Source organism: Grammomys surdaster, unplaced genomic scaffold, assembly GCF_004785775.1.
Source record: "Grammomys surdaster isolate TR1022 unplaced genomic scaffold, NIH_TR_1.0 139, whole genome shotgun sequence".
NCBI classification, from domain to species: domain Eukaryota; kingdom Metazoa; phylum Chordata; class Mammalia; order Rodentia; family Muridae; genus Grammomys; species Grammomys surdaster.
Window position 1 is genome coordinate 17,295,567 of NW_021604597.1, and position 16,165 is coordinate 17,311,731.

Here is a 16,165-nt window from a genome sequence, read left to right on the forward strand (position 1 = left end):
CTGAGGAATATATATATATATATATATATATATATATATATATATATATATTTATAAACTGCCCTTCAGAAGCAGGGGATGTAGTTGAGTTGGCAGAGTGCTTGTCAAGCATACACAAAGTCCCAGCACCACAAAAACTAGGCACAAACCTGACCAGAGTTTATTTCCTAAACAGGGACAAGGGAAAGGGAAGGGAGAAAAAATTCATGGACCAAAGACCACTCTGACCAAAAGACAGGCTAGTAGAGGGCCACCCATACCATACTCCTGTAAGTAACTCCAGTGAACTCACTGGCTAATCAAGACAGGCCCAGGTGGAATCCTTTCCTTGGCCTGTTCACAGTGCCATCTAGGGTGAGAAGAGCTTGTTTTGTGTTTCCCGAGGTGGGTGGGGGAATCACACAGCAAGTACTCCCCAATCAGCACTGTGAAAACTGCCCTGGGCCCTACTGGCTGCCCATGACTTGCACTAAGAGCCACAAAGCAGTGGCTCCAGCCTCCTTCTGACAGGAAATTAGATTATGAAGAGGTGGGAGCTGGGAAAGGGATCCTTGACAACTAGGTACTAAGACCAAGGAGCACTACCAAGCAACCCATACACAAAAATGACTGGAACAAGAGTCTAAGCCTACAAAGTGACTTTCTAGAGTAAGATTCAGCACATTACAAATAGGGCCCAAAAGAGCCCACAGTTCTGGACTCACAGGCCCTAGCAGGGAGCCTATTACTATTTTGCTAAACAGACATCAAACTGCCCCCTAAAATCACATCTTTAGACCCACTGATTTATTTAGTGCAGCTCAGAGACTTCACGTGAGTGTCTGTGGTGTGCTCAGCCACAAATGGGACAGCTATGTAACACTCCTATGTAACACAGCTTTGTAACAGCCTATGTAAGAAGGCTTGGAGCCATTGTGGAATAGGGGACAAAAAGAGCCAGAAGTTGAGGAAGACTGGTGTGTAACCGGTGTGTAATCTTCTAATCATTCCTGGACAACTGCATTCATGGGCACAAGGCAACTATGGCTATCTACATAAGGTCTGCCCAAGAGCAGGATCAACATTCCAGCCTGCACGGAGGAGGATTCATGGACTCCCACTCTTAGCTAAGGAGTCATTTACACCGAAGCTTCGGGGGAGGGGAGTCAGTTTTCTTTATGGATGGAGCCTCCTGAGGTTAACCATGCTGTACTCGACAGTCTCCCAAACCCTGAGTATATGATCAGTACAAACTGGACTCAGTAGGCTACTTGAAAATGTTTCTTGAGGGGCTAGAGAGACGGTTCAAGGAGTTAAGAGTGCTGGTTACTCTTCCAGAGGACCTGAACTCAATTCCAAGCACCTACATGGCAGCTCACAACTGTCTGTAGGTCCAGTTCCAGGACATCTAGCACCCTCATACAGACATACTTGCAGACAAAACACCAATGCACATGAAATAAAAAATAAATCATTAAAAAAGTTCTTTTAAAAATTTCATAACCAAAAGGTGGTGGGTGGTTCACACCTTTAATCCCAGAACTCAGCAGGCAGAGGCAAGTATATTTCTGTGAATTAAACATCAACCTGGTCTACAAAGCTAGTTCCAGGGCAAACAAGGCTACACAAAGAAGCCCTGTCTCAAAAAATCAAAAATAAATATAAATAAATAAATAAATGTAAAAGATAAAATAAAATTTAAAATATAAAGCCCAAGAACATATCTTTTAGTAATATCCAAGCAATGCTTACACATGTTAAATTTAGGTATCTTTATTATTATAATGTTCAAACAAAGTATCTATCAAAATAACACAGAGTTAGAATACTTTATGTCATATTATATCATATTCAATTTATGTCCTATTTGGGGGTTATCTTCAAGAAATCCATGACTCTTCCTGAGTAAATAGCAAAGATGTTTCTCCTGTACCAACCCCTTTACAGCTTTGCTCACTGCCCCATTATCCAGACCAACAACCTCATAACCAAGCACTCTGTTCTGTTCTAGCTCATTTCTAATCTGTCCCCACACTGACCTCAGAGTACACTCTCTTTCAAAATGTCCAATCTCTTAAAGGTCACTACTAAAACTCAGTTACTCCCCATTGTCCCCACTATAAAATCTAGATTGCTGCCCTGTGCTAAACTTTGCCTGGTAGACTATAACCCTGTGCCTGTGCTCGGCTTACCTTTTCCCCACATCGCTGTTCCTTTGCTATCAAAGCAATACAATACTTGCAATATTTGAAATCTAATGTGTTACTGCCCTCCATCCATGATGCTTTACAGACTAGCACACCATGCTGGCTTTCCAACTTCACTATTCCAGCTGTTCAAAAAAACCTTCTAGCAGATGCTCTCACAGTAAACCAGGTCAATATGGAGCTGTCTGCAGAAGGGAAGCACCTTGATCTTAGCCTTGTCTTTCTTGCTCTGCAGCAATCCCTGAGGAGCTGCACAGAAAAGCATTACATCTTCAAGGTCTAAGCTATCCTCTCACATATAACCATTCCAGGTGCATTTGGTGAGTATCTTGTCTATATCGACCCTTGATAATACCCTATGCAAGGTCTATTGACCACACAAAAACTGCCATACTCTTTTACACCTGGAGGCACGAGAGGCTCCTCTTGACTGAACCTTGTCTCCCTGGAGAACTACTTATTCACCAAGCCTCAGTTCTCCAATCAATGTCCCACAGGGAGAATTTGCCTTCTGCACATCTTCACAGTGGTTAACAAACCTCTATGTACTTAGTGATTGTTCTGTGGAAGTCTTATAATCTGATTCTCTACTAGACTGTTGGCAACTTAAATGCAAGTCTTTATATGTTTTACTATCCAGAGTTCAGTTCTGGAACACTGTTTGATGAACAGCATATATAATATAATGACTATCAAATAAAAAGAATATATATTTAAAGTGTTAGTCTCATATCTCTAAGAAATAATAACATATTCAGTCAATTTAGTTTACTTTTCCAGAATTATTAAGTCTAAAAAGGACATGGTGCTAAATAAAGTGAATTTGAAATTTGGTTATTTGCATAAATCAATTTTTAAAATTCTAATCAAATGACATATTAAAATGACTATACACAAATTGACTTATTAATAAATTACTGAATATCTACTGTACTTAAGAATAAATAATACTTAAGCTATGGGAGCCTATAAACTAGAGAGTCAAAAGTAACATACATAACTAAAATAGATAATACAAAAGCATATTACAAAAATGAGTATATATGTTCTATAGACACAATCACTGATAGACATCTAAGATAAAAATCCTTACATCTGAAAACAAAACAAAAAAAAAGGGCTTTAAGCAATTAGATAATCTAATCTCTTGATATTATAGCTGCAAAGCAATCAAAGCGAGAAGTAGAAAAACAAATTTTAACACCATGACATGATAAAAAAAAGAACGTCAACTGAGAGTCAAACCTTAAAGAACATGTACGATTCACTAAGCAGAAGATGAAAATGAGAATATCCCATGAAAGGATAAAAATGAGGCTGGGCATGACGGTGCACAGCCAGAACCTCAGTGCTTGGGAAGCAGGAGGAGGATAGCATTCAAATACAGTCTGGGCTGCATAGCAAGACCCTGCCGTACCAAAAGAAAGGACATAAGGGAGGGGACCAGAAAAGGGGAAGGAAGGAGGGAGAAGATGAGTAAAAGAGAGAAACAGAGTGTGAGGCTGTGAGTGGGAAGAAGGGCTGAGGAGCCAGCACAGCCAGGTTCACAGACACATTAGGAGCTGTGGGACGTCACTGAAAGTCTGTCACAGCACCAGATTTCAGAGTCTTCTACAGCCAGGTGCAAGGCCAACATTTTTTGTGGTGAAAAATAAATAACCATACAGTTATAGGCCGTTTATAAGGTTCTAAAATTCTAACTAATCAACTGTGCACTCAAAGAAGAGAAGCCATAGAACAATTATAGCCTATTTATAATAATTAACTGTTCTTATCCATGAGGGTTAAAAACAGCCTTGAATGGGACAAGGCACTGAGGTGCATATTTTATATACCAAAGCAGACCTGGCCTCTTAACATCCCTCATACCCTGCCTCCAACTCTGAACTTTCCAGCCCAGGAGCTGGGCTGCCCTTTCTGCAGAGGCTCCTACCTAAATAATCCAGACATTTTTCTCTCCTCCTCCTCTTCCTCCTCCTCTTCCTCCTCCTCTTCCTCCTCCTCCTCTTCCTCCTCCTCCTCTTCCTCCTCCTCCTCCTCTTCCTCCTCCTCTTCTTCCTCCTTCTTCTCCTTTTCTCTCTGTGCAAAGGCCCCTTTTTCTTTCTCTTCTCCCCCCCTCCACACCGCCCCATGGGAACTTCCCTGGCCTCAGTCCTTAAGGTCAGTGAACTTGCCCACCTGAGTGCAGCTTCCCAATAAACCTGCCTTTAATATATACATATAACAGCCTCGACGCATCCCATTGCTAGAGATCAGACCTTCAGTGTCCCCAGATGCCTCTCTGTTAATGGCTTGAACAGCCTTCTGGACAGCGCCTTTAGGAGGCAGCAGAACAACGTAGAACAATGTAGAGGAAGTCTTTATGCACTTGGCACTCCGTATATCCCTTGAGAAGGATTACAGGACCCTGCCTGTGCTTTTCCTCCCTTACTTCCTGGCTTGCTCTGCCACACACAGTTGCCTAATGTTGTTTCCCACATGTCCAAAGGCATGGAAACAAATAGTCGTGGACGGGAACCTCCAAGAGTCAAAATAAATTTTTTATTCTACAAGTTGATTTCCTCATCCATTCTGTTACAGTGACAGAAAGTTAACATAACAACTCAGACTCTTTCAGCCATATAATGCTCTGGTTTCAGAGACTTTAATCAAAAAAGTTCATTCTTTAAAAACAATGGGTAAATGTTACCAAGCTTGGCGTTTGCCAGAACAGAATTCTGCTCTAAACACAGTATGTACTTGTATCCAAACACGAATACTCATGTGCTCACTCATGTGCTGTCTGTCTGCCTGTGTGTGTCTGTATGTGTATATATGTATATGCATGCTGTATACTCATATGTGCACTTGTGTGAGTGTGTGCACACACGTGTATATGTATTTGGAGGACAGAAGTTGACATTCAGTGTCTTCCTCTATATTTCTCTTCACTGTATATTCTGAGACAGGAGACCGAATCTCTCTGGACCCTTATGTCTCCACCACCCAGTGGTGCTGAGTAGCAGTGCCGCCATGCTTGGCTTTTATGGTATGTGAAGAATCAAAACTTAGCCCTCATGCTTATACAGTAGGCACTCACCAACCAACCACCTCCCAGCTCCCTAAACACAAATCCTTAAAAAAAGAAATACATATCCTTTGGGGACTTTTAGAGAATGGTTTGGTTGCTTATTTTTTGAAATAGGGCCTCACTGGTTCTGTCTAGCCTGGAACTTACTATGTAGACTAGCTGGCCTTGAACTCACAGAGATCTGCCTGCCTCTGCGTTCCAAATACTAGCACTAAAATTAATTTTTAAATTTACTATTAATTCCTTACAAAAATATGTGACTAAAATTTTATATGAAACATATTGATACCAAAAATAACTTTTAAAGCTGTGTGCTCCATACTAAGTGGTCATAAATTCAAATAGTTAAACTGTTTTAGCATCCTTCAGACTCATGCTCAAAACAAATTATTTCCAAAAAGACAAATAACAGAGGATATGCCCACTCTTCATTTGCAAACCACCTCATCTCATAAATCAGGAATTGATAAATCAGAGAGGTTGCGTCAAATGTTTTCAGTGACAACATTTCACAGCGCTCGCTGAGTGAGCACTGCGTGTGGTACATCATCACATGTGTCAGCACACCTGTGACTGAAACTTACCCCAGTTTTATCACACAAGCGTAAAGTATGAAATGATCCAACAGCAAATAACTCCCCATCTGGAGCCCAGGCCACTGAGGTGATAGGGTGCTCATGAGGCTGGGAACCGTACAGCACGCGGCCGTAACTATCCCAAACCTAGGAAATCAAATTGTAAAGGCTTGTATCATCACCACATTACTACAAAAAAGACTGTCCTCCAATGAAATATCAAGTGAAGACTCAGAAATCATAACCATATAGAATTAGTAACCAGACTTTACCATCACACAAGGAGGACAAAGCAATATTCCTGAATATTGCGAAATGTTCATGTCTCAGAAAGAAAGTATTTCAGAACATTACTAAACCTGGGTTAAACATTAAATCTGCCCATTTTAAGTACTTTAAATTGAGTAGTAAAATCTGGTGAGGGTTAGTATTTTTATAATTTCCTTCTGCTAAATGATTTCTATTGGCTTCTTTAATAATTTATTTCATCTAAAGTCCCTGTGACTACAGTGAAAGTAAATGTCACTGTTGGAGCTGGGAAAGCCTGCAATAAGGGAGCCTTTGCCTAGCATATCCACGGTCCCAGTACTGTGGAAAGGGGAAACATCGTAGCATCCACAAATTATTTTATTCTGAAGTAGACCAATATTTAGGAAGCTAGGAAGTTGATTTTTTTTAAAAAATATGTGAATAAAGAAATGAATTGATTTAAATTGAAACACACACAAGAACTGAATTGAGATGTTGCTGCTTATTAAATCAAAATTTTATTATGAGAACTTTAAATAGCACTTAAAGTTGGAAAACAATTCGTTCAATTATTACAGGTAAAAGACTAAAAGATAGTTTTATACACTTTTGTAAACAAAACAATTCTCCTAGATTTCATTATTTTAAGCAGATAGTAAGTCTAAACACTGTAGGCTATGAGGGTTAGTTTGTCAAGTTGACAAAATATGTGGGAAGAGAGTCTCAGTGAGAGATGGTTTAGCAGGTTGGCACGGCAACACATCTGTGAGGTCCTGTCTTGATTACAGTAAAGGAAGCAGGAAGACCCATCCTAGTGGGCAGCACGACTCCCTAGACTCTAAGCATTGAAAAACAGCACTGAGTAAAGGCCTGGGCGCACTCAGTCTCTGCTCTTGCCTGTTGCCATGACTAGCTGCTTCCAGCCCCTGTCCTGACTGCCCTGCAATGATGGACTGCAACCTGCAACTGTAAAGCAACAGACGACTTCTCTCTTAAAGCTGCTTCTGTCAGGGTTCTTGTATCACAGCAACAGGAAATGAAGCTAAGACACATACCTTATACTTACAGTCTTCACCAGCAGATAAAATAAGATCATTAACTGGGTTCCAGTCGACTTTTAAAATGATGCCATCATGGGCTTTCCACTATAAAGGGGGAAAAAGACACTGCTTAAAACTTTATAAGTGAAATATTTTTTTCTATAAAACAAATTCTTTTTTCTGGGTCCTTTTCCTCTTTTATTTATTTATTTATTTATTTATTTACCTATTTATTTATTTTAGAGCTGAGGGTCTCACTGCATTGCTCAGCTTGGCCTAAACTACTGAACTCAAGTGATGTCCCAGCCTTTCACAGATTCTTATCTTCCTTCCACAGCCACTGTACAATCCTCATTTACTTCATTGCAATTTACATCAAGGAAAGAACCTAGCAACATGGCGTCCACTTTATAGCTTATATCCTATGAATTTGTTCAGTTGCCTGAACTCCAGTTGGGAACTGTTTGCTGCTAAATTGTTTCAAGATTGGTGTTAGCATTAAAAACTGGAATAAATGTTATATAATCTACAATATCAGCTGATTCTAAATCTCCTAATTACAGATGTCTTAACTCACATGAATATAAACCAAACATATAAATGAAAAGATTTCACATTCCTGTTTTTGCAGATTTATTATTTAGTTTTTTTTGCCAGCTTAACACAAGCTAAAGTCATCTGAGAAGGAGGAGCTTCAGTTGAAAAAATGCCTTTATAAAAGTAGCCTTTATAAGGCAAACCTGTGCTTTATAAAATTAGATTAATTTTATAGCACTATTAAATTAAATTATTAATTTTCTTAATAATTGATATAAATAATTAGTAGACAGACATAAATATTACAGATGGGTGGATAGATGATAGACAGACAGACGGACATAGAGATAGCATGCACGGTCTATACAGAAATATAGAACATCAAAGTTTCCTTGATCTCTTTATTGCTTGAAATCTCCATCTATTCAACTTCTGAAACTGAGGTTTTTTTTTTTTAAGAAAAAATTTATGTGTTGAATTGCCTGCATGTATAGGAATACATATGTATAGTACCCACAGGGGCCAGAGGACGGCATCAAATCCACAGGAACTAAAGTTATACTCAGTTGCTAGCTGCAGTATAGGTGCTGGGGGCTTTCCAGCCCCCAAACTAATGCTTCTTAAAGCACTCTATACCTGATGAGGCCTATCAGTCTGCACCACCAAATCCCTTACATCTTTTTAAAATGTAACTTTTATTTTATTTTAGTATTTTATGTGTATAATTGTTTTCCTGCATGTATGTCTAGGTACCACATGCATGCCTGGTAAACGTGGAGGCCAGACAAGGGTGCCAAATTCCATAGAACTGGAGATACAAACAGTCATGAGCCACGTGGGTAGTAGAAAGTGAATCTGGGTCCTCTGGAAGGGCTGTCAGTGCTCTTAATGGCTGAGCTATTGCTCCACCCCACTCCACTCCCCTTACATCTTTTTGTTTTTTCTGAACTCTCTAGCCTATTAAAAGGGAAAGAAGGTTAATAATAACATCAGTAACAGCTACTGTGTAGCAAGTGCTTACTACACACCAGACAGTAATCCTCACAACAATCCTAGTGAATAGATGCTGTGTAGACAAGAAGGCTGAGAGGTAAAGAGACTCCAACACTTTGTCATCACACAGAAGTAAGCAAGTGAAGTGATCCAGGGCCTCATTCCAAAGCCGCAGTGGTTTAAATGAGAGCAGTTGAACTTGGCAGTATGGTCCACACGGTTCTGGCTTTAGAGTTATGAAAGATACATGGGTAAAGGGTTTGTAGCATCTTCTCCTATGGTTAGAGAGGTCTCAGGCCAGGTATGTGGCAGGGACTGGATGGAGGCCTGAGAGGCTATTGCATAGGCAATGAAAGTGAAGCCTGGTCTGCTTGGAGACTCCAAGACTTTGAAGATCCCAGAGCCATGAGACATTTGCCAAGGACAGCTGTGCACAGCCCAAGAGAGACAAGTGTGCTGCAGCAAGCAAAGCTGGAAGGACTGAGCCATCTAAGCCCTTATGACAACTTTTGAAAGTAATGTATATTGTGTGTTACTGTATGTTGGAAGTATATAATTTGCTTTTTGATTTTGCAAGGAGTTATACTTAAAAGATTGCCTTGAGTCTCAGAAGAGACTTTGAACTTTTAAACTGTTGAGACTTTGAAATACTGTGACATTTAAAGTTGGACTAAATGCATTATGCATTATGATGTGACCATTGGGCCTATAGGGGCCAATGAGTGGAACGTGGCAGTTTGAATGAGCATGGTCCCCATAGGCTCATAAGTTTGAATATTTGGTCTCTAATTGGTGGAACTGTTTGGGAAGGATTAGGAGGTGTCACTGAAGTAAGGCTTTGCGGCTTCAAAAGACTTGCAACATCCCCAGTGGCTTCTTCTCTGCCTCCTACTTGCAGATAGACATGAGCTCCCAGTTGCTGTCCCAGGGCCATGCCTGCCTGCCTGTTGCCATGTTCCCTACCATGATAGACATGGACTCTAACCCTCTGAAACTGTAAGTCTCAAATAAACCCTTTCTTATACTATGGGAACACAGTCCAAGAATGCAGTCATTGTAAGTGCTTTCGAGAAAACTCCAAGAAAACAAAAGTCTCGTGACCTTGGTTTGTTCAAGACATAGACTTGTTCTTGGAAAATATTTTCATGATCCTCCCAGGTGTATCAGATAGGAGTGAGTTTACTTCAGCTGCTGTTATTCATATGCCTCTATGAAAAACATCCTCTTGCCACAAGTGGCTGCTTCTTGTGACTGTCCACTTTACTCATGTGTCCCTTCTTATCCCTCAGAGTATAAATTGTCTGACACTCTGAATAAAGTTGGCTATTGCATCAGACTTTTAGTTCACCTCATTTTTAGGCCCTGGGAGACCTAGGTTCACACTGGCAACTGGAGCAGTAAACACTGTAAATCACCTTGGTCATGGTGTATTATCACAACCACAGAAAAGTAACTAAGACAAAATCAGGCTCCACTCTGTCATCATCAAAAACGTGAGAGAAATCCTTCTGTCTTTCTGGACTTTTGTGTGGTTCTGTTTACCTCTCTCACACACAGTTTTGAATAACCAAACCAGGAATTTTCTACTCCTTGGGTTTAGGATCCCCTCCCTTTCTATTCTTTAGGATTTAGCGCCTAATAACTATTCCTCTTTTCTGAATAGCACACAAGCAAATGTCAGCTCAACATCTACCCTTAAGCCAAACGCTCTCTATATTATTCATCAAGTTATATGCACATAATTGGTCCTAAGTCTAATAGTGACTCCTCTACCACTCTGAAAGAAATAAAGCAATGCTAGCCCTTTGAGAAAACACAAGTGTGTGAACAGATGATAAGGTTGATTAAAAACAAATCAGCACTCTTAAGAGTTTCATTTAGCTTTGCTTCATCTCAAGCCCACGCACAAGACTGAAGGCTGCGCAGTTGTGCTGAATCACATGACAACTCAGGAATTCAAAACACCTGCTTGAGCAACTCGACCAACGTGAGCTGAAGTACTGGGAAAGTGAGCCTTTAGGAAATATAAACAGAAAAATTCCCTTATCTACGATAAAGTCTGATAAGCCTGCAAACTCAAAGCTCTCTCACTGTAAGGGGACTAACCAGAAGACAGGAAACTGCAAGAACCACCTGTCTTAGCAGTGACAAAGAGCCAGATAACTACTTACAAAGGCCTAAGATGTACCTGTAAAACTTTAGCATTTGGTTGAAGAGGTTTAATGATGAGCTGTTTGCCTGCTGTATAAAGAACCTTTTCTGAATCAGGGCCCCAGGCTACTGAATACACTGGTATTCCTGTAAAAAAAGAAAGGGAAAATGATAAGCTTACATGTTCATGTCTTTAAAAGACAGTAATGTTAAGAGGATCAACATCTTGGCTAGGTGGCACAGGTCAGCAATACAAACACTAGGGAGGCTGAGGCAGAATAATTTTAATTCTAGGCCAGTCTGAGCGACACAGAGAGGCCCCACAGATGAATAAATAACTGTTATTTTCACTCTCTCCCTTATCAGTGATCCATTCATACCACAGAATAATCAGAGACAGAAACACAAACTAATCTAATAATTTCAAAATAAAAACATTAAAGATCTACTGTGCGCCTCTGACACACTGTATTTTGTGATTCTATGTTTTACTTTGTGTTTTGTTTTTGTTTGTTTGAGGAAGGAGCCTGCTGTGTAACCCAGGCTGGCCTAACAAACTTCCTGCCCTACTTTCCCACTGGGATTTCAAGTGTGCCCCACCTTACCAAAAACATATCTTTTCAACTGATTTGGATCTAGCTTAGAAAATATAGCCATTTTCAGACATTCCAGATACTATGCTATAAAAATCCATAAAATAAGATAAAGGTTTTTTAAAAATTCAGTGTTTTTCACTTTCCATAAACAGCCAACAGAGCTATTCTGTTGAACTAAACTGCCTCAACACACACACACACACACACACACACACTCTCTCTCTCTCTCTCTCTCTCTCTCTCTCTCTCTCTCTCTCTCTCTCTCTCTCTCACGGCTTTTAGGGTTTCTCTGTTGTCCTGGCTGTCCTGGAGTTCACTCTGTAGACCAGGCTGGCCTCCAACTCATGAGATCCACCTGCCTCTGCCTCCCTAGTGCTGGGATTAAAAGCACCCCCACACCAGGCTGGTATATTCTTACATAAAATATACACTGAGAGTCTATTGCTATCACTCTCTACCGTGTTTTCTGAGACTAAGACAGAGTCTTTCACTGATCATGGAGCTCGTCAACTCGGCTAGATTGGCTGGCCAGAAAGCCCATGGAGCATCCTGTCTCTGCTTCCCCAGTGATGGGATTACTGTACACACCACCACCCCAGCTTTTCTGTGTGAGTGCTAGGGATGAGAATTCAAGTCTTTCCCTGGTGTGACAAGTACTTTCCCAAAGCAGCCATCTCCCCGGCCTCAATGCTACAATTTCTTACATCAAAGACTCTCAGAGGAGGACAGGTTCTGCAGTTTGTCAGATGTGGTGCCTATAGCCAGGATGGTAGTAACACTGCAAACAGGAAAGTACACCTATGTGCACAGTTTGAATGTGAAATGCTCAGTGTGGCAGGCTTAGCCTCAGCTCTCAGAACTATTACAGGGGATCCTGAACACTGGAGGAGGTAGTATATCAGTCAGGGTCCTGACCCCACCCCAGCTCCATCTCTCTCTAGTCCTTCAATTGATGTGATGTGAATTGTTCTGCTTCTCCATGTCACTGATGTCATGATGCACTAAGTCCTCTGAAACCCTGAGTACAAAGAAACCCTTCCTCCCTTGTTCATGACAAATGTTCTGTCATAGCAACAGTCAAATACATCCATCACAAAACACATTTTGATAAGGATGTTAGTTTCTGACAAGAATTTACATAGTATTCTTTAACATTTAGGAACAGTACTTTGTTTCTTTCCATCCTTCCTTTTAAAAAGATTTATTTATTTTTGTTTTATGTGTATAAGTGTTTTGCCTACATGTATTATGTCTGTGTGCTATATGCATGCCTGGTACCCATAGAAACCAGACAAAGTGTCAGGTTCCCTGGGCCTGGAGGTAAGAGAGTTCTGAGCCACCGTGTGGGTGTTGGGAATAGAAACTGGGTGCTCAGAAAGAGCTATCTTTCCATCCTATCCCATTTTTTTCTTGACACAGGATCTTGCAATATAGTTAGGCTGGCATCAAACCCCTGATCCTCCTACATCTGTATCCCAAGAGCTAAGATTAGAAGTGTGCATGCACCACCATGCTTGGTAAAGACAGATTTTCTTAGCTTGATAACTCGCTGGGCTACCTACTATCTTCTCTGGGAACTATGATTTATGTGACCTTCATCTTAAAAAATGAGTATAATAACCAAGTAAGTGTTCCATGCCTATAATCTTAGCACTCACAATGCCGAGACAGAAAGATTACAAATTGTAGGCTATGCTGGACCACACAGTTATAAGCTAGTCTAGGTTACATACAAAGGCTTTATCGGATGGATGGATGGTTGGATAGATGGATGGATGGACGGATGGATGGAGTGAGCATTGGTTATTTACTAATAAATAGTCAGTAATCCCCCTACCTTAGCCTAGCTACCTATTCATCAGAAAAATGATCAGGGTTATATAATCTATGAAACATAAGCCCATTTTTAATTATAAAACCAAAGCTTTGAAAACTGTCTAGGATCAGACTGTTACAGCAATTGGCTTCTATGGAAAAAAAAATGAATGAATGAATGTTCAAGAAATTTAAATTCCCAGGAAAATAAATTTTCTGAATTTGCTGATTCATAGGTGATAGGTATTTTCTCTCCCTCTGTGATGCAGATATAGGTCAGATTTAGACCAGATTAAAAGTAGGTAAAGGCAGATTTATTAGGAGGCAGCTCTGGGCTGGGTTCACTGATCTCCCAGGTGAAGGTTAGTAAAGTCACACATCCAGATTAAAGCAAGGGTATCTGATAGAGTTTAGGTGAGGAGAGATGACATGCCAGCTAGGAACTGTGAGTGTGTCCTTACATGGTCAGGATCTGAGCCCCTGGGTGAGCCCTCTTGAGTGGGTTGCCAGAAACTGAGACAGGGAGTGATGACATGTTAGCCTGGAGTTGTTTCCAAGCAGAATGGGGGGGAAGGGGGTATTTTGTTGTGATGGCAGAGCTGGGGGAAGGAGAGCAGATGGGGTTTGCCAGCTTGTTCAGAGGATGGGCATGGGTTCTAGTCTAACAATGGGCAATCAATAAGATTTAATTACTTATCTGGAGAGAAAATTTAATATGCTACAGTCAACAGGAATTGAGTTTCACTAAGACAAATGTATTTGTCCATTTTCCCCAAATAAGAGCATGCATAAGCAAGTGTCAGTGCTTTCTGAAGGCTGGATAGTCTAGTTTATACCTCGAGCATACAAACTCTTCGGGATGGCTCCACAGCTTTCACTTAATGTTATAAAGTCTCTAATCATCCTGTTTAGTCAACAGTCGTCAAGCTTTTATCTGTATACAACAACCCATGAGCCTAGGCCTAATGAGGTGCTCAAACACTGCACCTCCTCCTTCTGTACTGAATAAGAATACTCTCTAGAGTAATCTGGAGCAAGCCTGGGACTAACAGCAAATTCCTAGCCAGGCTGAATAGGCTCATGCCTGTAGCCTAGCATTCAGGAGGTTGAGACAGGAGAATCACAGCAGGACTGTGGCTAGGTGTGGTTAGCAATAGTTTCAGCCAGGCTAGACTATGCGTGAGACCCCCACCTCAAAAACAAAACAAAACACCTTCAATGTAACCTTCAACTCTAACAAACTCCCTAAAGGATGTAAACCCAAACTTCAGCAACTCCATATGTCGTTCTTGGTAAAGACTGGAAGGGAAAAGAACAGCCAGGGCTTTCGTAGTCAGAAGGCAGTTAGTTAGCAGTGCCAGCCAGATAAGTGCAGCTCTCACCCTCATCAAAGAAGCTTCTTTTTGCAGCAGATGAAAGCTACTTCAGAGAGCCACAGATGGTCAAAATGCAGAGAAAAAAGAACTATGGGGTGCCAGGCCCCAGTTAGTACATCTACAACACAATCTCTATACTACGCCTATCCTGAACAGTTTTATGCCAACTTTACACAAGCTAGAGTCATCAGAAAGAAGAGAGCCCACTGTCAATAGGACAAAATGGCAACCAACAGATTGGGAAAAGATCTTTACCAATCCTACATCCAATAGAGGGCTAATATCCAATTTATACAAAGAACTCAAAAAATTACGACTCCAGACGACCAAATAACCCTATTTAAAAATGGGGTACAGAGCTAAACAAGGAATTCTCAACTGAGGAAACTCGAATAGCCGAGAAGCACCTAAAGAAATGTTCAACATCCTTAGTCATCAGGAAAATGCAAATCAAAACAACCCTGAGATTCCACCTCACACCAGTCAGAATAGCTAAGAACAAAAACTCAGGTGACAGCAGATGATGGCGAGGATGTGGAGAAAGAGGAACACTCCTCCATTGTTGGTGGGACTGCAAGCTGGTACAACCACTCTGAAAATCAGTCTGGCAGTTTCTCAGAAAATTGGACATATCATTACCTGAGGACCCAGCTTTACCACTCCTCAACATATACCCAGAAGATGCTCCAACATATAACAAGGACATATGCTCAACTATGTTCATAGCAGCCTTATTTATAATAGACAGAAGCTGGAAAGAACCCAGATGTCCTTCAACAGAGGAATGGATACAGAAAATGTGGTACATTTACACAATGGAGTATTACTCAGCTATTAAAAACAATGACTTCATGAAATTCTTAGGCAAATGGATGGAACTAGAAAATATCCTGAGTGAGGTAACCCAATCACAAAAGAAATACATAGCATGCACTCAGTGATAAGTGGGTATTAGCCCAAAAGCTCGTAATATCCAAGATACAACTCACAGACCACATGAAGCTCATGAAGAAGGAAGACCAAAGTGTGGGTGCTTTGGTCCTTCTTAGAAGGAGTAACAAAATACTCACAGGAGTAAACATGGAGACAAAGTATGGAGCAGAGACTGAAGGAGGGGCCGTCCAGAGACTGCCCCACCTGGGGATCCATCCTATATGCAGACACTGTTGTAGATGCCAGGAAGTGCATGCTGACAGGAGCCTGATATAGCTGTCTCCTGAGAGGCTCTGCCAGAGCCTGACATATACAGAGGCAGATGCTCACAGCTAACCATTGATCTGATCAAGGGGTTCCCAACGGAGGAGTTAGAGAGAAGACTGTAGGAGCTGAAAGGGTTTGTAGCTCCATGGGGAGAGCAACAATACCAACCAACCAGAGCTCCCAGGGTCTAAACCGCCAGCCTGGGAACATACATGGAGGGACTCATGGCTCCAGCTGTATATGTAGTGGAAGATGGCCTTGTTGGGCATCAGTGGGAGAGGAGGTCCTTGGTCACATGAAGGCTGGATGCCCCAGTGTGGGGGAATTCAAGGGTGGGTGGGTGGGGGCACACCCTCATAGAAGCAGGAGGAGGGGGG

General features: G+C 41.2%; 1 protein-coding gene across 2 annotated transcripts in view; it reads right to left on the bottom strand.

The window, feature by feature from the left end:
* The window catches only part of Ift80 (intraflagellar transport 80), a 156,434-nt gene that overhangs the window by 110,775 nt on the left and 29,494 nt on the right, over positions 1–16,165 (bottom strand). For both annotated transcript variants that reach the window (XM_028763616.1, XM_028763615.1), the window contains exons 6-8: positions 10,839–10,948; positions 7,136–7,225; positions 5,841–5,978 (exon numbers count right to left, since the gene is read on the bottom strand). In XM_028763616.1, coding sequence (XP_028619449.1) covers positions 5,841–5,978; positions 7,136–7,225; positions 10,839–10,948 — 338 coding nt within the window. The remainder of the gene's footprint in view (positions 1–5,840; positions 5,979–7,135; positions 7,226–10,838; positions 10,949–16,165) is intronic.